General features: G+C 42.5%; 1 protein-coding gene across 1 annotated transcript in view; it reads right to left on the bottom strand.

Moving 5' to 3' along the window:
* coro7 (coronin 7) overlaps positions 1-23818 on the bottom strand; it is a 97782-nt gene that overhangs the window by 1755 nt on the left and 72209 nt on the right. Inside the window, exons 10-27 of the mRNA XM_080511386.1 lie at positions 5403-5457; positions 4916-4970; positions 4675-4820; positions 4470-4568; positions 4282-4386; positions 3861-4026; positions 3591-3766; positions 3402-3510; positions 3224-3310; positions 3001-3143; positions 2682-2786; positions 2242-2327; positions 1981-2122; positions 1811-1900; positions 1590-1706; positions 1332-1467; positions 1157-1248; positions 771-857 (exon numbers count right to left, since the gene is read on the bottom strand). Of these exons, the coding sequence (XP_080367512.1) occupies positions 771-857; positions 1157-1248; positions 1332-1467; positions 1590-1706; positions 1811-1900; positions 1981-2122; positions 2242-2327; positions 2682-2786; positions 3001-3143; positions 3224-3310; positions 3402-3510; positions 3591-3766; positions 3861-4026; positions 4282-4386; positions 4470-4568; positions 4675-4820; positions 4916-4970; positions 5403-5457 (1996 nt within the window). The remainder of the gene's footprint in view (positions 1-770; positions 858-1156; positions 1249-1331; positions 1468-1589; positions 1707-1810; positions 1901-1980; positions 2123-2241; positions 2328-2681; positions 2787-3000; positions 3144-3223; positions 3311-3401; positions 3511-3590; positions 3767-3860; positions 4027-4281; positions 4387-4469; positions 4569-4674; positions 4821-4915; positions 4971-5402; positions 5458-23818) is intronic.

Raw genomic sequence — 23818 nt, 5'->3', positions numbered from 1 at the left:
ATTGTGTTATAATTGCAGGAGGATCTAAAAATAGAATATCATTGTTAAAGTTAATTGCTTTCCCAGTTATTTCAATACTGTTATTGTATTGTAATCGGCGGGATTGGAAAAAGAAAAATTACAATCCTATACTTTTTAAAACAGAGGAATCGAAAACAAATGTATTATCAGTGAATTGATTTGTAATTAATTTCTACATTGATGAGATGAAATGAAATGTCAAGCTTTGTTCCAATTTTACTTGTGGTGATTATGCCCTCTCTCTTTAAAGAAACACCCATTCTAACAAAATACTCAAATATTTAAACATTTCAAGCTATAATAATATAGAATAAAGAAAATAAATTCTAGAAACATTCAAGTTTATGTGTAGTAAAACCATCGTAAAAACATGTTTTATTGGTATCACAAATTTTTTTTAACTTTGGCATTATATTATATTTTTGAGATTCATCTGTGAGTAGTTTGGTGTTTGGACAAAATTAACCTTTTTATGGATAATGTTGAATAAAAACAGATTTTAATGCTTCAGCAGTCTTAATTTGACGATCAGTTACATTCACTCTCCACTTTGTTTTTACAGTCTTGCATAAACAAAGATGGACAGAGTGAGATGGAGGAGGAAGCTTTTTTGTATTTCTCTGTGTGTTTTGTCAGAAAACCGTCAGTTAATCTGCAAGCATGAGCTGTGTACTCTGGAAAAACAAAAGTGAGGCAGTTGTACTTGAGGCATCATGTTTGATTTGCAATTTCATCAGTAATTCACTCACCCACTCGTCGTCATCGACTCCCTCAAAGGACTCCTGTGGGAGTGGGTCGTCCATGTTCCCCAGCTTCGCCACCATGGCACTCAGCAGCTGGATATCACACATGCACGCACGCACGCACGCACGCACGCACGTGCACACACACACACACACACGCACGTGCACACACACACACACACACACACACACACACACACACACACACACACACACACACACACACACACACACACACACACACACACACACACACACACACACACACACACACAGTCAATGCACATCAGGCCAACACCAGAACTCGTAACTCTGCGACTCCAGGAACGACAGAATCATTTAGATTTTGTTTATATGTGCGATGCAGGATGATTTGAGGACATGTACGGCACCTCCTCCTTCTTCTGCTCATCCGTCTTTTCCTCCAGGTAAACAGATGATGGCACGTATTTCCTCACCGGAGCCTCTTTGGGGGCCTCACTCACTTAAAGAAAGACACGCACCAGGCATTAAGCACCAACACAGACCAAGACATGTCTGACGGGTGTATTGGCTCTGTATTGGTACCTGGCGTCATGTCTTTCGGCTTCATACTGATGGTTTTGTGTTGGCCGTTGGAGCCGGAGAGCCAGGCTGAGGCGGTCACAGCCGCTTCCCACCACACTGCAGTTTCAGTGTACAGATCGTCCTGGAAAAACTCTTTCTGAAGACACACGGAGTAACACACTGTGGTTATTGCAATAGAAATGTGTCACAGAAAAACACCAGGAGAGGCGTGCTGCTGCAGTGGATCCATGTGTCCACCAGGTGGTGCAGTTGACCCACCTTGACCCTGGGCACTTTGAAAGCGACTGGCTCGATAGTCGTCTTGGTGAGCATCAGTCCAACAGCAATCTCCACATCACGCACATTGCATTCAGTTTTACGCAGAAAAGCCAAACCCTGCAGACAGCAAACAATTCACACGGGTTGTCAAATTTAAAATAAGTGGTCCTGAATATTTCACATTTAAAAATGCACAATTTATGCAGTATAGGTGAAGATACCTTGTGAGGCTCAGGAGAGGAAAAACTGCTGCATTCAATGAAGTACGGCTCCTCAGTGATGACCTCATAAATATGCACTCTGGTTTCACCCTGAAAAACAGATTTGACTCCTTCACCGTGGCTGCAGAGAATCTCACGACTTCAACATGTTTTGCAGCTCGTGTGCTTACTTTTCCACTGAGGATGACGATGCCGGTGTCGGGGTCGTAGAAAGGGATGAGTGTGGAGGGGGAGACGTTTATTGGAGTGTTGGCGATGGGTCCAGAGGACAGGGATTCTGCCGAGTACAGGTAGAGTCCTCGCTCACTGCGGCTGTGCAGGGACAAAAAAAAGCTTATTGGCCAAGTTCTGTTTTTTAACAGAACATTACTTTACAATTTTTGCCCACTTTATCAAAAGTTTAAACTATTTTCTTTAATCATTTCCAGTACCTGTCAAATCCCGACACCAACAGGTACTTGCCGTCATGCACCCATACCACGCGTGCGCCCCTGTGGCCTTCGGGACCCACCCCGTCCTGAAAACAGGAAATAACAAGTGCCGACATTACAAAGTGAAATAAGTGAATAAGCAGCACATTTATGCATTGTTTCCATTCTTAGCCTCCGTTTGTGTGCAGAAGCACCTTAATGTAGTTTTGCAGCATAATAGTGAGGTCATATACACAGAATTGACGACTATTTTTAATCACATTTGTTGTCTATAACCAAGAATGTGGCAGGACTACTAAATATTAATTAATTAATGATTTTGGAAAGCATATAGCTACAGGAACAGATAACTACAGGAGCAAATTCATAACATTTTCACGAAACAATCCCAGAGATCATTCATTTTTGAATCTATTTTAATGGTGGTCTGCTGCTGCTACCTGTACGGGGGCAGTGGACTTCCGAGGATCATAGATGCGAACTTTCCCATCCTTGCAAACTGTGGCCAGGAGCTTTCCGTCTGGACTCCATGCCATGGCAAATACCTGAATTGATGCACGAAGACAAATGAAGGAGAACCGTAAGCTTGTTAAACCATCACATTATGTGTGTCTTACAACATGTTGAGGTAAACCACACAAGTATGGCTGGCATCTGAAAAGCAGGCCACACATGAAACATTTAATTTTTTCTGATCATGAAAAGAATGAGAAAGTATTTCATTATAGTTTTTTTTTCTTTTTGTTGTGTTTCCCTCACCTGGTCCTCATGTCCACTGAGAAGTTTGACCTGCTCTCCCCTGTCCAGGTCCCACAGTCTGACACTGAAGTCGTAGGATGAAGACACCAGAAGCCCACTGGCCAGCGGGTGAAACTTAATGGAGTAGATCTTCTCTGTGTGGCCTAGAAGGAACCCCAGGAGCTGTCAGTCACCACCACTTCCCTTTGTTTGCGTCGTCTTTCGACCATCAGTCCTGTCCTACCTTGGAGGATGAGTTCAGGCTCTGTCAGCGTGTCTTTCAGCCCGCCTTCTGGCACCTGCCATACCCGGATCTTAGCATCTTCGCCCGCTGCCATAGACACAAAAAAACCCCCAAAAACATTATAAGCACAGAGTTGGACACTCCCATGAACAGTCTATTGTTTCAAGTCTTCACTCACCCACAGCAAGTCGGTGTGGGTCAAAGGGGTCCCAACAAAAGTCGGCCACATTTCCAGAGTTCTGGATGGTGGGGAACGCCGTGTCTGGCAGCCTGCCCGACTGGGAGCGCTTGCAAAACAAATAAAACTGAAAGTTAGATTTACCATTCGAAATATCAACACTCCTGAAATTTCTTGCTGCAGCTGTACCTCCAGTATGGCAATCTGGCCTCCGGTGATGGCGAGAGGCACTGCCACGCGCTGGTGGTTGGCACAGAAGCCGTCGCACTCGCCTGGCGTGGTCAGGTTAAGGCCACGGATGTTGGTGATGTGCGTGTCGCGGTGCATCACTGCACCCTGGATGTGACGGAACTTGGAGGTCGGCCCTGGTCGGAAAATCAACTTAACATAAATGACATCATCCTTCAATGAAGGAGGCTGGAATGGAGGGTGTTATATATTTCAGTGGCGTGTTTCTACCCAGCAGACTCTGAATGGCCTTGACGCTCTGGCTGGGACTGGGACTGGGGAGGAAGCCTGAAGAGAGGCCGGAGGTGGAGGAGGGAGAGCGGGATGGGGCGGTGCTGCTGCTGCTGCTGGGGGTGCTTAAAGGACTACTGGAGGTGGAACAGCCGCGAGCCTGATCCTGTGAACAAGAGGGGTAGCCGCCTGAGCGCCATCTTTATCGTCGAGGTCACACATTATCATGTATTTGATAACTCTATAATGGAGCAGGTGATGCTCCAACACCAATGACTCCCCATCTCGCCTTGTCCGGATGTGAGAGAGTCCTTGGGAAAGACACTGAACAACCAACTGCTCCAGCTTGCATGTATATGAACTTTAACACAAGTGAAGCTGGTAAAACACTTTATAAGTCCTCTACAACCGTGTCTCCTACCTCTTTGCTCCCCCCACTGGGAAGACCCTTCTTGACTGGAGTTTGTTTTTCAGGTGCCGCCTTTGATTTGGGTCTCTTGTCTGGGTGGAGACTGACTTTGTCCACCTGACGATAAGCAATGTTAAATGTTAGAGCTGCTCGTACAGAGTACACACTTAGTAAAGCTGCAGAGAGTGAAGAGAACTTACCTGCTTGTTGCCTCCCTGCCACCACTCCTCAGCTGTCATGGCCGGCGCTGTGCCCACCGTGTCTGGGTAAAGGTCTTCATGAAATTCCTGGCCCGAATGCTGAGAGGACAGCAAATATGCAAGTAATATTAAACTCAAGTGCAAAGAAAAGAGGTGGATTAAGTTAATCTGCACGATGGGCCAGTGGGTTCGTGTATTTACGAACCTTACGAGGGACCTGATAGCTGATTGGCACAATGCAGCTGTCAGTCAGCTGAAGCACGCGCATCACTTCGCAAGACACGATGTCCAGCGCCACCTTAGGCAGCATGGCAACGCCGCGTGTTGAGCTGTCCGTCAGACAGTGGCTCACTTAACATGTCAAATATGGAGGGAACATTTTTTTTAAAGACACTCAGAAAAAAAGATGTTTTTGACACGATAATGGTTAATAAAATAAGCTTTACCTTGAGAGAGTGACGGCTCAGAGGAGATTTCAAAGCAATCGAGGACAGCGTCTCCCTATAAAGGAGAGCAAGGTCAACAAATCCTTGAATCCTTGAGAATAAATTATGTAAAGATAATTTTTTCAAATCACATCTTCATACGAGACCAAAACAACTCCCCAGTTTTTATCTTGTGCTTTGAGGCCAGTTAATCAGTTTTCAGTCAATCTGACCAAATAATTCATAAAAAGATTATGATCATGAAAGGATTTGCACTTTTACTAATTCCTCATGCCCAAAAGAAACTATGCAGTTTCATCATGCGTCTCCTCTCCATCATCTTAAATATGAAATTCAGTTTAATTTGCTCTTGAAATATGTCAATCAGATGTGGACGACACCCCGTCTAAGATAAATTATTTCCACCATATAAATATATGAAACTACTCAGTTTTCTATTGTTATTTGTATACAGCATGTATAAGAAGGACATTATTGTTTATCTTACCATGCCAGACAACAGAAGCAAACCAGTGTCTTCATCAAACAGAGGAATCAGGATCCTGAAAGGAAACAGATGACAAAGAATATTTTTGAATGACAAGTGGTACAAGTTGAAGTTTTAATCAGGCGCCACTAGATGGTAGAACAGACTCATAGTTTCAGCATAAAAAGAAAAGTCTGGCAAACAGCTCAACTGTGTGGACACATTTCGAAAAGCTGAAATTGTCACAACTGTCACTCAATTTGTCAAAACATGTACTGCAAAAATGACAATCTGAGCTGAACTTTCTGACCATAACATCACATTTTGAACCGATAATGACACTTTGATCTTCTGTGATAAGACGAATGAAGCAGCAACATCATAAAATGTGCATGTGCATATGTGTGTGTGTGTGTGTGTGTGTGTGTGTGTGTGTGTGTGTGTGTGTGTGTGTGTGTGTGTGTGTGTGTATTTGCTCAGGAAAACACACACACGCACAGACATAGATCACCAGGGAGTGAAGCTGCAATCAAAGCTGAATATAATTTTTACTCAATGGTTGACATTGTGTTTAATGGCTTCTTGAAGGCCAAAGATGTACTTTTCTTTTCTGAATCCAGAAAATATCTGCTTTCGTTTTGCAAAACTAAAAAGGCTAAACATCTGTAGATAAAAAGACCCCAATCATGACATAAATAGGAATATTTTGGATTGAAATGTGCTGAAAGTTCCTAATTAATCATTTCAAACTCACAGCTCTACCTTATCCACACACGCTCGAATGAGGCCACAGTCACCTGCTTCCTCTCATGATTTGAACTGAGAGGATTGAAAGAAACAGAAACCTAATGAGCTTTTCACTCCCAGGGGGTAAGCGTGATTGAATGCCCCGACCAAACCAAACAGGAAGTATTACAGAAACAGACGGAAGGCGATGCTGGTCAGTCTTTCCTATTCTATAACTGGCAGTGTGTCCTGAAATAAATCCCTCTCCTCCCTCCCCTCATCAATAAGCAGGAACAGTCGGCGTGCTGTATTATTTTCCAGAGCGGGTCGGTGTCGGGGCACGGGGATGGAGAGTGCTGGCAGATTGAAGTACTTCACATCACGGGCCGCCGACAGGCTGACTGAAGTGGAGAGGCAGCTCCGGTGATGACGGCCTATTCCAGGACGAACGCTGCCCGGCTGCTTCCACATGAACCGAGACCGAGAGCCGTGATGTAATGCTCCAAGTATGACAGTATAATGACAGACTGCGTTTGGGGGATCTTAAGCGACAGCGCATGGTGACACGCCACGGTTCGTACCCTCAATGTGAGCGACTGTAACATCGACACTAACAAATCTGGGACATTTCAGAACACATACGATTTGTAACAGAACTCTGGCAACAGTGGTTTTTGTCTTTATTTCATTTTATTGGTAAATCTTTAAAAAACAATATTGAGCTCTTGGAACGTTTTCCATGTTGTCAAACATAGAGAAAAAAAAACTTGTCTAAAAATCCTTCAGGCTGTCCGCCTACAGAACTGAGAAAAATAGAACTGGCAAATTGCTTTGGACGCACTTTTTATTTGCACTATTCAAACTGGCCTACCTATATTTATTTATCCACTTATTTTTTTTTCTAATCTTTTTTTTGTGTGACTTAATTTTCTTTTTGATTACTTATTATAAATATCATGTAGTGTGCCATTTTCATTCTGTGTGTTTTAGATTTTTATCTCCATTCTTACATCCCATAAAAACTGGTGTCATGGTGCAGAACCGGTACTTAAAACATTTCACTTCACATTATACTATGTATAATTGTTGTGTGTGACAAATAAAGGACTTGACTTGACTGAATGCTGGCCTGCACAGTGGTGCGTTGTAGTTATTCTACCTGCCCTGTCTTGACTTTATACGCTACATTTCAATTTTGCATTAAAGGATATAATCTCTTAAAGTATCTAAATTAACTATCAATGTAGAGAAGATTATTACTAATAATGAGACAGTAAATCTAACTGGTGTATTCTTTTCCCCTTCAACTGATCGTACATTGCAATCAAGCAAATTTCAAGTATTTAAAATGTCTTTCCCTTTATGTCTTAAATCACCTGATTGTTCACTGCATTATGAAGAACTGCTCTTGTGTCCAACCTATGCCTTTTCCCCTCGATGCCCCCTCCCTCCCTGACAGGCCTGTGAAATCAGTGAGGGACATCCATGCTTGGTTAGGTCGACTCCTTGTTCCTATGTCCGAGTTGGCCCACGGGGAGTCCCTAAACACCTCCATACCCAGCCTCCGCCGCTCCCACTCTGTCCTTTCCTTCTCTGCAGCACTACCTCCCTTCCACCCTCTCAAATGATTTCTACAAATTTCTCCGAGTGCTTATCTTCGGGTTTCTCACAGTAAAAGTCAAACAGCCACATAATAGGAGTGAAGCTTTATCACTCTATCATTGCCACTGTTTACTGTCGCTTTCATGCTTCGCCTCTCCACCAGACCTTTTTCCCACACAGGAAAACACACACACGCACACGCCTGTATGTGCATATTCACGAGCAAACACAACTAAGTGCACACAAACACACAAGCTAATTATGCGGCCTCATGATGCACGTGAACATGCATTAACGACAACATGCATTTACACTCGCTTAGTGTGGGAGTTACGCGGAGCTCGATCACATGGGCTGATTATGAATGAAAACAAATACTATTATAGGCTTCATTCAGGAGAAGCTGAGAACAGAGACGTGTGTGTGTACGTGTGTGAGACAATAATCCTCACGTAAAACCTTTTCTGTGCAGAGCATGTGAAGTTAAGGCCGACACTGTCATCAAACAGTGATTTAATAAAAAAAACTAAAAAAAACTAAAAAAAACAACCCTGTGAGTTTCATGGATAAGAACAAAGATGAATTGAGAGGCTTTATAAAAGAGTTAAAAAAAAATTTTTTTTTAATTTCTTTCTCAGTCTCACTCTGTCTGTCTGATGTGCCCCCACTTATGTCTCAACACCTTCCAAACGCTCTGCACTGAGCCGACTGATGCGCCCAAAATCCCCCTGGCTTCAGTCTGTCACTGCGGTCCTATCAGAGTTTACACAAAACAGAAAGCAGCGAGAGCACGCCTACTGTCTCGTCTGCCATCGCCTCACTCCACTCCCTCACACACACACACACACACAACCAAACGGACATCCCGAAATGACCTTCTGTCCATGACAGCAGCCTTCAGCACCAGCAGATATGATGGTTATATTACTCATGAGTGTGTGTGTGTGTGTGTTTGTGTGTGTGTGTGTGTGTGTGTGTGTGTGTGTGTTAGTCTGAATCTGCCCAGGAGTACTATGATTATGAGAATGTGATGTCGTTTGATAATGTGCGAGATAATGTAAATCATCGGAATAACTGACTAATGGAAGTTCAGAAAAATGGACGTGTGGCTGACAGACAAGTGCAGGACTTGTGTGTGCATGCACGGCGGAGTGTATATTATTGTGCATCTGGGAGAGAAACCTCAGAGTTTATACACTTCAACTGTGCAAAAAAAAAAAAAAAATGTCCAGCTTCAGCACAATAGGACACATTGATGTGCAGAGGCTCACACTGCATTATGCCCATTCAGTCACACTGATAGCATCAAGACACAAGTCGTAGTGTAATATATACAGTATAGGTGGAGCTAATGGAAGCAGTCTGTGGAGGTATAAGGTTGTGGTGGTGAGGTACAGCATCTCTGACCAGATCAGTATCAGTCAAAGGGAGCTTTCTCTGCACTGAGAGATCGCGGCCTTTCAGAGGGCAGCCGGACAAGTAAAAACACACAATAAGCTCCAGATGACAGGCAGCAGCTCGCCGTAAAGTAGAAGAGAAATAACAGTGGCGGCCTTTGAGGAATACGAAACCAAAACAAAGCAACTGCTTGTCTACATCTCACTTTGAGCCTCATTTTGCACAGAACCGCTCACTTTTTCTTTTAATTACAGAAACACTGGAGGACTTTCAGTCTGCTGATCTGTGTTGTCAGCAGACAGGTTCATCATTGTCACACTGTACTTTAACGTGATGTGACCACTGCTGTATAACAGCCTGTCCTGGGAGGGAAAACATTCTTTGAATCGATTTATAGAAGTCAGAATTTGTGTATTGTTTTTGTTTTTACATCATGCGTAGAGGAAAAGGTTATTGTGCACGTCAGAGCAGGAGTGTCAAACTCATTTAAGTTCAGGGGCCACATGCAGGTCAGGTTGATCTCAATGGGGGCCGGAGCAGCACTTTTTACAGTTATTTAACCCTTACAAATTGTAATCTAATATGAGCAATCTGAAATTTTTTGAGAACAATATGTTTAATCTCTTTGATTGTAATGCTATTTAGCGACATATAAGCTGGTAATCTTGATCCAGACATTGCAATTTAGTTGTGGGTTTCAGGATAGTTACGAACTGCGGTTAGGGGCTGTTTAAGTTTCCATTTATGTTTCTCAGTAGAAAAACTACTTGATTTCTTCTCAGTGAATTGAACACAAGCAATGTCATTTCCGGGCTCGATTGGACCGTTTGCTGGGCTGATTTTGACGCGAGAGCCGTATGTTTGACACCCTTGCATTACAGAATCTTCAAATTCTTATTTTTAACATGCCATCAAATCAAAGTCAGCCGAGACTTATCTTGAGCTCTTGGGAGTCACCTCTCTGCAGCACTGCCTGTATGAACCCTCTTCTAGTCACTGTTCTTGCCGTCTTTTCCGCCCCACCCCCGTCTTTATCAGTCCTCTGGTGATGCTGTTCTCGTCAGTGGGTGCTGCAGCGATAACACCGAGGGTGAAGGGTCCACTGAACCGTGAACTGCATCAGCAAACTTCGCCTGGCCTCCTGCCTTTACACACCCGAGCGCCTGCAGCTTGTCCAGCTGTATCGGACCGCTCACAGTTTCAGAGTCAATGTTTGTATTATCAAACAGGCACTTGGGACCAGTCAGGAAAAGAAAAATGTGAACGTGCACATTGAGCCAACTTAGAAACTCACTCATTGAGTATTAATCACAATTTGAGTTCATTTCAAAACATTACAGGAGCCAACCTGATAAAAGTGCCAGCAAACACAGAGGGCCACGAAACCTCCAGAGACAATTACTAGTGGCTGTAGTCATATACAAATCTCAAAAGACACAAACAAACACAAACTGTATCACACACACACACACATTTCGAGCCACACACAACTCTAAGGATGGGCACACAAGTCTCATCACAGACATAAATAGAAATAAATAAACAAATCAAGATGCAGACAACTTTTCACATGCAGTAAAAGTCATTTGCTACCAGAAAATAAAAAAGTCCTATAACAGAGCAGCTTGCAAGTTCCTGATCATAAACTAAGTGGTTTTTAGGGTTCATCATTTTTAAATTAAATTCTAATGTGAATCAACATGATTGAGTAACAGGTCAAAATCACAGTTACGCCTATCGTATGGGTCACAGTGACCTGTGAGGCCCCAGTGCGGCTGCACAGGGAGTGGCTGAAAATGAACTGGAACTATGAGTCAAAGTAATTTCGAATAACATCTGAAGCCTTTCTTTGTCTCCCCCACACATACACTTGATTAAAGGCAGATTACTAATGTCCACAGATGTGCTGGGGTTTAAATTTAATCATAAGATATTTGGCATTATGAACATTTGGCTGTAGCTAAGAACTGTATCTCCACACGGAAAGCCACATGCTTTCCAGTCATCTCTTTCATGATCACTGTCCAATAAAACAGTCACCATTGCTTCCTTTAACATCTTTCCGCTGCCGTCTTTACTTTTTGCTGTAAGTTAACACACTTTTCTGTTTCAGTGGTATTACTCCAGTGTAAAGGATTTAGACACAGCTAATGGTTTTATCCACACTTACGCTGCGGGTCCATGAGTGTCCACGTCACTTCGACAATGGGAGGACTGGAGTGGAATAATCCACGGATATTAGATGGGACTCATAAAAGAAACAACACAGGATTTGTCCAACTGTTTCCAGGACAGTAAGTCCTGGGTTGGTTTCTCGTGCTCCTTAAGAATGTCCAAAAAGTGAAATCTTATCTTGCAGAGGTTTCGGTATAAATTATAGGTGATCGTGGAAATCATCTCACCGATCAGTGCTTCCAAACCGCTGCACCACAATCCAGCACAAATGACTCAACTGTGCCAAAACACATCACCACTGATGAGCTTTGTCACCTTTGTAAACTCTCAAGTCCACAAGGCAATCAATGTGATGCACTTGTGCCGTGTGAATGCATTTAAATGTGGCCATCAGCAGCATGTGAACTGCAGGTTCTGCGCCACAGAAGTTAAACTGTCCGGTTGCGGCGAGGGCAGCTTCTATCCACTTGACCACAGACTTTTAATGAGGAGACATCTCACTGCCCTCACTTCAAAATTAATGCAACTCCCACGAGAGGTGACCAGGATCTTACCTCTGACCTTCTGCCAACAAAATAAAGCTCTGCGTCACGGTTTCGAATGAAAGGAAGAAAGCAAAACAACGTCTTTGTTTGTTTATATCTTTCATTGTATTTGAGTAACAGAGCTCGGAATCTACCAGTAAATCTAGAGGATTTCGTTTTTCCTTTTTTCTTTGCAAATCAAGAAAAAGTCCTTTGAGAGGTCTTTCCTGAATCTCCTAAGGCTTATTTATCAAGCAGGAGAAGGAATTCCCCCCCCCCCCAAAAAAAAAAAAATCAAACAAGGTCTAGTAGCTACATTTATGCACATTTCTCTTGTCATTTTCTTAGATTACTGCGGTGACACTTTTAGTCTGATAAAAGAGAGACATCAGACAAAGGGGCCTTTGAAGCAGCATAAGAAAGAACAAGGTTATTAGATGACTTACTCATTCATCCAAAGTTCAGTAAGTAGCTTAGCTGTGAGACTTAAACACATCTGATAATAAAGAAAAAGCCCATGCTGGTGAGGATAGAGCAGCTTTCCCTATACATGTTCCTAAAGGTTAAGATGTTGCTCTGCTCGATTTGGTTCAGAATACAAGTTCTCGTATGTGATTCGAGCTCGAGCACCCACGGCAGGCGTACAGGTCGAGCTGCACAGTCGCCCCCGCTAAGAGCCGAAATGTACTGAAAGAGCAGCATACTTTTTCCACTGACTGCGTGCTTTGTTTCCACTATGTGTGTTTAATAAGTGTGCTGGGGCTGCTTGCCTAGCTACCTTCAGTAGCCAGTTCATTAGAAGGGAATTAGAGTTGACGCACCGCGTTCCTGTGGGGGGGGGGGGGGGGGGGATCGTAAGCAGAGGGGCCAGCTGTGGCCGTGTCTGAGCCCTAGTGACGAAGCTCTCAGATGGCCTGCCAAGCGCCTACTTTCTCCTTTCTCCTCGCTTGGTAGGGCCCCATCCTCTGGCCCCTGACGACCAGCACGCACGCACACACACGGACACACACACACACACACACACACAAATACACATGGTACCACTCATGCACACATGATGCTAAGGGTTTAATTAAACTCACTGTGCTCCATCTCAACTGGTCTGCAGCGACCCCCCAGACACCCCCTCTTTAAACTCCCCAATTCAAAACACAGCCACATGCAAAGCTGCCAAACAGAAGAAGAAAAAAAAACACCCCAAAAACAAAACATCTTTTTCCATTCATTACCGTCTGGTCTTTAAAACAATTAAATAACGCTTCATTTTCATTCCATCATTCCAGAGTGTCATTGGTATAGCTCTATCTTTACAATGACTCAAACAATGAAGGCTGCAGATCTCTCACTACGTGGGGAAACGATGAGCCCACTACAAGATGGTTGACATGAGCAGCATATCACAAAAAAAAAAAAACAAGAATGAGAAGAAACACAATTCCTTGAAGAATAATTGACACTTCAACACATTGTGAGAGAGCATAAGTGTCTGACCACATGATGGACAGCACAAGACACACAGAAAACAGAGTTTAAGTGGCTGAGATAATACGTACTCGCACTCATACTCCGAGTTCCATTCACTTTGAATACTGCTTTATCAGACTTGCAGTCAAAGGTCACTGGAGGCATCTCGCTATCTCTGGACGGGTTGCCGGTCCATCAAAGGGTGAACAGAGATACAAACAGTCACAAACACTCACTTTCACACTAAGGGAAGTTTGAGTCACTAATCAACCTCAAACACATGTTTATGGACCGCTCATGCTGCCCCGGGAGAACATGCAAACTCCAAACATGAACATCCGTGATGTTTACATCCGTAAATCAGTTCACGCAAACACAAACTCAGAGAGGTCTGTGAATGTGTGGTAAACCGGTTCAGGCCGGCTCGGTTATAAAACAGTCAGGTCTCTGGCCATAAACTGGCAGGAGACCTCAGCAATCAGCACTGAGTAGGGGCGAGCTTGTTGTGGGACGTGGGTGGCCATGATGGATTTAGGGAAGCGAGCGTGTGAAAACACTAATGAGAAACATAAATATTTGAAACACATAAATTAGAAGCTGTGAGCTGAAAGGCAGTTTTGAGGAGTTTCTCAGGTGTCGTCTACTTTCAGTATTGGCTTGCTTTTTTGTTTATTTGTGTCTGTGTCCATAATCTCTGACGCGCTGGTCGGTTCCAGCTGATGGATGCGCAGCTCCGGAAGAGATGCGTTCCACGTTAACCTCAAGACTGGGCTTCAAGGGCCGGGGTTACACGACCGTTTAATGACCTGTCGTTGGGGGCCTGGGAACTGATCAGCAACCGTGACTGCCTCGGAAGGGAGAGGTGAAAAGAAGAGATGGCACACAGAAGATAGAAAGCAGTGACCCACAGTGAGCGTCTCTGCTGTAAGGTCGCCTGAGGAAAGACGAATTCTGCCCAGGCTGCATTTTAGCTCCTGAGCAGAGACACCTGGTGAAGAGGAAGTGAGCTAATGTTTGGAAGTCTTCAGTAAAAGTTCACAATAAAACAATCTGACTGATGAACTTTGATCAGCGAGATCCCGCTACAGCCCAGATAAATGATGTCAAATTGACTATGAAACCCACGATGAAAACCTTACAGAGTCTTTTATTTCACAACTCGCAAATTGTGTCAGGAAATCGACTTTCTGGAAAAATAGAAGTTCCAACCTTTGAATATGAACCTGGATCATTTACAAGTTAGAGGACAAGAACACATCATGAGTATTAAATCACTGATGCTTTTCTTTTCCTCATGCAAGCCCATTTTTAACACTTTATAAGGGAAGAGAATAGAATAGAATGGAAGAGAATAGAATATAATGGAATAGAATAGAATAGAATGGAATAGAATTTCAACCCCAAAAGTGTTGCAAAAGAATGTTTCAAGATAGAAGTCAATAATAATAAAATGCCGTACAAGCTTCATCAACAAAATCTGTAACAAACAAACAAAACAAATCAAAAGCAAGCATAACTTGCCATTTTTAGTCTTTACATTTCTCTAAATGAGATGAATTAGCATACACTTCAATGTGTTATCTCAATATAAGATTTTCAATCCATAATTTCCAATAGATTTAAAAGCACAGCACCTCATTTTCTTTTTTCAAACGTATGCATTGTCATACATTTTTAGGAAATTCATGAAAAAATCTTGTGCCACTGTTATCAACACTCAATTACAACACTGGAAGACCTAGAATAGATAGAAAAGTGAGCAAATATACACAAATTAGAAATGTCCCGATCTGAATTAGTCATATCAAGTAATTACTTTGCTTCCATAACTTAAAAACAATAATCCGAGCTTCCTTGTTGACTCTGGCACCGACTAGTCAGTCACTGTGCATCGATCTCCAATAGAGGAACAACCTGAAGATGATGTCAGCCGTCGGTGCACGCTGGTCGGTTTTTCCTACTGCGCAAAGCCACAAATCCAAGCCGTTGCTGTTCTAGGCCACGAACACTGGAACAGTCCGTGCAGCCGGCTATAAAAACACACTCCACAATAACAGGCTTGATGACTGACTTACTGCCCCGTTAAAAACGCCGGTGGTTAGAGCCAGACGGACTTTCGGGTGCTTGAGATCAACAACCCAGTCTGGAAGACACCGAGGTCACACGAGTCTGAGGTTCAAATAACTAATTGTGCCAAATTTCCTTGAAATGATGACAAATCTATTGTATAATAGACAATTTGAATCTTTCGGTATGCTACAGGACTTTCGGCGTGTATGACTTTCAGCCATAAAATCAAACATTACTGTTTCGTATTTGTTTTCCCTTCAAGTCCGGTACTCGTATGCAGATGAGTGAGGGCTTCGCCCCGAGGGAGGGGAGGAGGAAAATAAAGAGAGAAATATAAACCCTGAAACAACTTCTTCAGACCTTTTTTCTTTTTCTCCTCACTCCCGCCGGACCCGAGGTACAAAAACATTCTTGAGGCGTTCAAACAGAGCGCCTTTCACTGATGGTCATTCACACATGTTTTGACTCGGTGGTGTCTTCCAGCTCGGCCTTATCGGGGAGTTAACAGGGTTTATCAGTGCCTTCGTCTCTCGGTCTCTGGCACACAGCGACAGAGGATCTGACTGGTCTCTTTGTGACACACACACACACACACACATGCACACACACACACGCACTCCTCGATAGGTGCAACTGTGTCCGTACATGCTTTTTTTCGGGTCCATCTAAAGCTTCACTTTATCTCGTTTTACATGCTCTGCTGGTCTCTCCTTTATCTCACAAGCAAAAAATTCCACTCATGCAGGATAGAAAGAATGTTGCATCTCCGAAAAGTAAACATCGAGAGGTACCCCCCCCCCCCCCCCCCCCCCCCCACACACACACACACACACACAAAAAGTCTTCTATTCAGACTGATGTTTTTGAAAAATAGCATAAGGCTTGATAAGACTTCAAAGGAAAACATACAAATGTAAAGATTAAATGAATCAAGCTGGAGACGGTTCCCATGAAAACTTTGCCCCACATCGTGTGTCGGTCTAACAAACCACGGTTACTTCAGAAATCAAACCTTCACCTTTCCACCTCAGTACTGTTTTGACGCACGATGCACAAATCCCCTTGTTTTACTCTTCGTGGGTCCAACACACCCTCACTAAATCATCTGCTTTAATGACCGAAGCAGGAATAAGTACACTGAAAACCAATAAAAGCATCACAGAAGAGAGCAGATTTATTAAATGACTGAGGGAGGGGAGAAAAGAGAGAGGGAGAGAGAGACTGAGCCAGCCCAGGGAGGTAAGCGATAAGATCGCTGTCACATCTGTGTTGTAAATCCTAGCTGTTGTGTGAGCACATATTTACTTATGATTTCGTTTTGAGCTGGATTGTGCATCATCCAGGAAAGTTATTGGACAGAGACTGGAAGTAAGTGATTGTAACAGATTACAACATATCCATGCCATGATAAAGTGACTCTGGATATGGCCCCTATGCGCACATTGAAACGCATCTTTGCTCTCATTTTCCACAATCTCTGTCTGCATCAGGTTCACAGGAGACACACTATCACTCTGTGACCACCTACATGGAGCGACAGAAACCGATTCCAACATTTTAAAGTTGAATGTATGAAATCTAAGCAGCCAATTGATGCGATTATGAAAACAAGCATTTGCCAAACAAGGGAGAGCGTAGTGCCTGGACGCAGAAGGACACACTTCTCGTACAGTCTATGAGCAAGCATTTCCTCAAAAAATAGAGCTGACCAGACATTTACAAGCCCACATCCAGCCTCAGCTTGAGCCATTTCACCACTGCATGACGAGGCAGCTCTGACCAAACTGTTAACACAGCAGATGAATATTCCTCAGAAAGAGAAAAAAAACCCAAAACAAACCCAAAACAAAACCCGAAGTGCTGTTCATTGAATTACACTCAGATGAGCCACAGCTTTACAAACAGAGACGGTCTTACATCCATGAGGTGAGAGGAATCAGAGAAAAGACAACAATCACAACTCTGATGCTTGTGAAACAAGAGCGACTTCCTGACTCTTTCCTTTTATTTAATCAACTTCTTGACCTTCTCCCAATGTCAAGACCTTCACATCCGTCTTCTTCACGTTAGTGTTATCAGCACGGTGTGACAGAGCTGAAGGAGCCTTATCTGCCGGCTTGTGTTTATTTTTATTTAACCTCTTTTATTTAACTGGGCAGGCCACTTTAGAGCCAAAATACTCAGAGACACAGAGAGCATATTTGGACAAATGCATGGTGTCATCTTGTAATCAAAAAGAACAACAATATGGTAACAAATGGTAACACCCAAACAAGAGCAGACAAAACAGAACCACAAAGATTTATGTGTCCAATATGGAGATATTTCTTGAGCCAGAGACAGAGAAAAAGTGACAGATGGGAACTTTGAGAGTGATACTGTGAAGATATCCTCTTTGTGTTATTAAAAAGTATAGAAGCAGTAAACAAAAATAAAAAAAAATATAAAATGGCTTGTAAAACTTCCGTACGCTATAATAGATTTATTACACAAAAACAGGAATATGTCAAGCAATATTTGTTTAATTCGTCATTGTTATATATCAGAGATCACACAAATCAATATTAGAATATATCAAAATATTATAATAGCTCAAAATATCAGATTTTTAAACATTTTATTTCATTTTAACAGGAGATTAAAATCTTTGAAACTTGGAGTGTAAGTTATGAGTGCCAACCAATTTTTCAATGATGGACCTGTAACTTAAATCACAACTTGAATCAGCATCATATATCTTTTAACTTTGACATATTATAAATTGTAACTGTTGCACAAAAAATAATTATGGACCAATAAGATTTCAGGTACTGAGCAACTGTAGTTACCCTTCCATTGCAGTGAATGAAGTGACTATAAGAGCTCCTATTTGTTTAATAAAAGGAAAATAAAATCTTTTGAGCAGGTGAAATCTACATTCATCTCAGAAATACACTTTTTGTTATTTCTTCCTCATGACATATAAACAAACAAGTTCTATCTTTAAAAAAAATGTAATCATAATTATGGCCTCATATTAAAAAAAGACAGAAAAACGAGTGATCACATGAAGTATTCATATATTTCAACATACTGTATTCTGTTTGTGAGCTAAATATCTAAATGATGAAACAAAGGTGCCTTGAAATGTTTTAGTTTACGAGTAAGTATAACAGTTAGAATTAAATTATAGGGGAAACTAAATTTTTTTTTTTTTCAGTCTGAGCAATGCGTCTGTATATATGTGATGATGAGTGAAACAAAAATGGGAGAACAAAGCGAAATAAGACCTTACCCATCCGCAAGCCCCATTTGGCCTGATGTGACCTGCGGAGCAGCTTTTATCATCCTATTGAGTTTCAATCATAGGACGAACACAGTTATCATGGTGTGTGGGTGAGCTGCAGGCCTGCTGCTGTTACTTTATACCTGACATACCAAAGGTGCACCATGAAAATGTGACGGAGGAAAGAAAAATGAGTGCAGAAAAGGTAAGAAGAGCAGGAGAAACATGGTGACTTTATGTGCAACTTTGCATGACAACTACTCATATCTGCGGTCTTTTACACTTTTACATGCGTTGTGATTTTTGGTCACATCGAGCCACAGTCTGCAAAAACACAACACTGACTTACTGTATTACCAGATTTTAAGCTGACATGGGGAACAAAGCAAAGCCTTTATGCATACACTACTCACTGGGCAACGTGAGCTGGTAATGATAAGAGTCATAATTAAAGTCAAACATCAAATATGTCAAATATTCACTTCGCCTTTTTGTGTTCTTGGTTTCCAACAATCCCAGACAAAAATATGTGCTTCATTAACTGGTCAATGATGATGTGTTTAGTAATAAGGGCCTCGGGGTTATTTCAATATGTGCAGGTGCAGTAATAAAAAAAAAAAGAGAAAGACCAAGAGGTAATAGAAGAGCAAAAAGGCAGTGAAAGAGATGGAATGAAAAGACTAAACTACTGTGTCTCGCTTGTTAATGACGATGACAAGAAAACTGTCTGCATCCAGCGAGGTCATTCACCATCTCTCATCTTTCAATCTCACTCTTAATATTCCTCTGCACGCTAACATTCTCCATCTCTTACTTCTCCCAACAACGAGCAGAAACGTGTTTGCAGTTAAACAGTCACAGTTGCTCAATGCCTAATTTCAGGACACCACGGGACTCGCGCGGCAGAAAAAGAAATCTAAATGCTAAACGGCTTCGGAAAATACAAATCCCACCGCTGCCGAGAGGAGCATGTTCTCAATCAGCTCGATAACACATGTTTGTGAAGCCAAGACTGTTTTCATGATGAGTTCCAAATCGTTTCAACAATAAAATGTGCTCTTAATGGCTTGACCAGCTCCGGGGCATGAATGGACCAGCTGTGCCGTCTGTCTCTGTCTCGCCCCTTAATGAGAAGTGTTAGCGTGCTCAGAGTCAACAGACTAGTAAACCTTAAATTGAACTACGGCCTGACCTCTCCCAAGTCTGCGTGTGTTCGCCGTCTCGGGCCTCCTCTGCAGCTCAGCGGCCTCTGCATTCACTAAAAGTTAAGTGTACAGATTCTTGAGGTCTTTGTGTTGAGGGTCTTTTCATGTTGACATAACTGCCTCCTCGAAATGACGCTCTCAGCCTAATCCAGGGAGTCCAAAAAGCCATAACAGGGCCGGAGGGATCTGATGAAGAGCCTAAAAGTTAGAACAATAATAGCAAAAAAAAAAAAAAAAAAAAGCCAAAAAAAGGATGAAAACAAAGCAATAAAAAGGCAGCAAACAGGAGCCTTTTTTTTTTTTTTGCTTAATAATTACATCCTGTGTTTGTGCTTCACTGATCAAGGAGACTTAACACAAGCTGTCTTCTAACCACGAAACTGAAAAATAGCAGAAAGAAATTTTGGGGATAAATACCCCAAGCCTTTTCTATCTTAAAAATAAAAGCTCACTTTAGATCACACATATTGTTTTGTTTCTTTTAAGGGACTGATTAAATAAGCAAAAGCTACAGAGTGTAAACTGGATGATGATCATATTGCTATACTAAAGGTTCCTCTAAAAACAGACAGCTTTATGATGAGCTGATTGACTTGTCGGTGGACAGGTGGGAAGAGTCAACATTTCACTTTTATCTCATGCTCGCCCTAAATGTTTGTTCACACACAAACAGCGACGACTTCTGCTTTGGGTACGGTCAGTACTCCTCTCTCTGTTGACCATGTTTCTCTGTCACATTCAGGATTCCCTTGGCAACTACTAATTAATCATGCATGTACTTCGCTTCTTCCTCTCCGCTCTCTGGTTTCTACTTCCTGGAGACATATTTATCCAGAGCTGCCGGGTTTTGGGGCACTCTGAGAAGAAAGGCAGTCCGTCCCTCTGCCGAAGAGGACCTGGTTGTGTCTGATGGTGGCCCACACATGCTGCCGTCAGAACGCGTTTATGTGTGACGGAAAGACGCAAAGCTGCAGACGGGGTGGGGGTGGGGGTGGGGGGGGGGCAAGCATGTGCACAAAACACGAATGAACACAGATGCTTCAACATTCTTACTAAACAATAACAGAGGACCGACCTCAACCTCAAATGGAGAGGGAGATAATAATGAGCAGCGTTCAAGTTGGGGAATCCAAGAATATGTCGTTCTCAGAGTGCGGCTTATTGGAGCTTTTGAAGCAGAATGCGAGGCAGAGTTTTCAGTTATCAGGCTCTTCTCAGGCGGCACCAGCTACACGTTTCAGTTAGGGAGGCTAACACAGCCTCTACTTTCAAGATCAGGCTTAAAAACCTTCTGATTTGATAAAGCTTATAATTCAGGTCATCCTGGTTGACAACTAATGGGGTAGCTTGATGTCTCGTGTCAACTCTGTTTGTTGTTCTCTGCCCCATTCTTTTTTTTTTTCTGTTGTCACCATACAGTTACTCCGGTGTGATACCGTCAGATGGTTGTGTTGTTATTGGTGCCAAAAGAATTCAACAAAATGTAATTAAATCAGAAAAAACAATCAGTCCTCGGCTCTCCCAAGGTGTTTACTTGCTAAAAATGCACAAGAGAACAACACATAACTTATGCTGTACATTTACAAAGAACACATCTCATCAACAAAACATCAACACAAATGTATGTAGAAATTAAACATTTATGAAGCCCTTCACCCCAAAAATCTGAACTTGGCTCTGTATGACCAATAATAAATTTATAAAAGCTTGGTTTTACAGCTCCAACAGAAAAAAACCCATCATAATTCCTTTTTGAGCTCATGCAGTAACTTCTTAGTACTTTGGTATTCTTCCAATATGCAAGACCAAAGAAATGTCATTATAGGCTCAAAGTGGCCTTGCGAAGCTACAAAATGTGCTGAACAAGCTGCTTGAGAAATCATCCAGATAACTAATTTACTTATTAGAGCCGTCACCCCGCTGACTCCAGCTTTTCAAAAGGCAACATTTCGTTGTGCCAAGTGACACGTTCAGGGGAGGGAGCGACTGAGTGAGATGTCATTTTGCGGGGAGCTGCTTTCATTCTCACGGACGCTCTTTCTCTGCCTCCTGCAGGGAAACGCTTTGTTGTTCTCTGAACACACAAGTCAAAATCCACAGGCGTGCTGTCAAACACACAACGCCAACGCCTGAAACTGAAGCCAACACTCATGTTCCAGCAAAGAGATCTACAGACGCAATTATGACAGGGTCTCAAAGCAGTCAGATTATATTTTGCTCCTTAAAGAGGTGTTTGAGTTATGACTCTTTTTCATGAATGGCAAAAACCTGACGCTGTTGTACACCTTATACGAACATACTGATGAAGGCAATCATACTTCTTACTAATTAATTTAGTGTAGCTTGCATGTGCGATGGACATGCCCCGTCACTCCCAAGATCCATCAACCCCAGTTCTTCATTTAATTTCCACTCATCTTGTGTGGTAATGCTGTTTCTTGGAAAATCTCAGTTTGTCTTGTGATTGCACAGTTGCATTCTCGCTTATCCCCCTCTCACTGTGACAGGGATCACTGCCTGTCGGTCGTCTTGTCTGTTCATCCTCCGGTCTTGTACAGTCCAGCTCAGGTCTCCACTCTGCCCAGCCACCAGCACCCCTCAGCCCTCTCCTCTCACCTGGCAACATCACATTCATACCACTATTTTCTTAACCTTTCACTGACATAATGTAATCTAAATAACTTTTTTTTTAAGTTTAAGAGAAGAAGAAAAAGACAATTATGTGCATTTAGAGACATTTTAGTTTTTCTGACGAGCTGAATCACGAAATCCGAAGCTCTGTGTCTCCATAATACGGTCAGTTTTCAGGTTCTTTGAAGCACACCTCTCCTATATCACCATTTCACTTCTTCACCTACTAATCCCAGTCAGAGTCTGTCTATCTCGGTTAAGATCGGGGGAAGGGCAGGGTACACCCTTGACAGGACGCCCATCCATCACAGGGCCAAGGAAACACAGACTAGCAATTAAGGAGTTACCATTTAACCGAACAAAGATGTTTTTGAGTTGTGGGCCAGGGCACTAAAAGGAAAAACCTACACACAAACAGATAATGTGAAAACTCCATAGAGAAATGTCACGGTCTAGAATTGTATCTGGGTTTTCCAGCTGTGAGGCCACAAGATTACCTACACGCACAAAGTACAATATAATTCCAAAACAATATATTACGTGCCATAACAGACTTAGAGACACATTTGAAGCTCCAGAGATGTGTGAGCAAACTGCGCTGACACACAATGCTCGAGTTACCATAAATCCAAGGGGTGATTTGAAAGAAATGTCGTATGAAATCAGATGTGATGAAACAAATGTGGGAGAAAGTGTAGATGTCACAACGCTACCCGGGTAAAAAAAACAAAACACGATGATGATGAAAGTGTGATTGACGAAATACTTGAAATTGTGTCTGCACATGAGTTCAGGATGTACTGACAAGAAAAAGGAGACCCAAACAAGAGAAAAAAAACCTTCAATGATTCAATCGGAGAGCAGACTTTATATAAAAATGGACAAGAAAAAGTCATCGACATTAAAAACAGCATAGTACTGGGCTCCATGGCCGTCAGCAGGCTGCGATGTCATCTCAACACCATGCCAGTGTTTTATTGGCTCCCCTGGGCAGTGTTACATGTGGCCTCGCCATCTTTTACTGAGCTGTGGTCATTAGGGGACCGACGTGCTGATGTTACATAAAATGCTATAAGACCCACTGGACTGTGATTTATACTATTGACCAAATGTCTCTCGGCTAAGATTCAAGCATGCAAATAAAAAAGTACAGTGACACTTTCCTGTTCTGGATGTTTAACCAGAAAACAAAAAGTAGACAGGAATTTACTGGAGGTCGAAACCCGATCAGCAGGTCATCAGCTGCAGGAACGTGAAGTTTACACGTTTCCATTGGACATTTGAATAAATTGTCACGCTGAGCTCAACTATTGTCTTCACCTCAAGTGGTGCAGCAGCACTTTGTAATGGTGGAGTATCTATTCTCACTGCAGTTAT

The sequence above is a fragment of the Blennius ocellaris genome, assembly GCF_963422515.1.
Source record: "Blennius ocellaris genome assembly, chromosome: 16".
Lineage (NCBI taxonomy): Eukaryota > Metazoa > Chordata > Actinopteri > Blenniiformes > Blenniidae > Blennius > Blennius ocellaris.
Note: the sequence above shows the minus strand (reverse complement) of the source record. Positions and strands in the feature narration are given on the sequence as shown.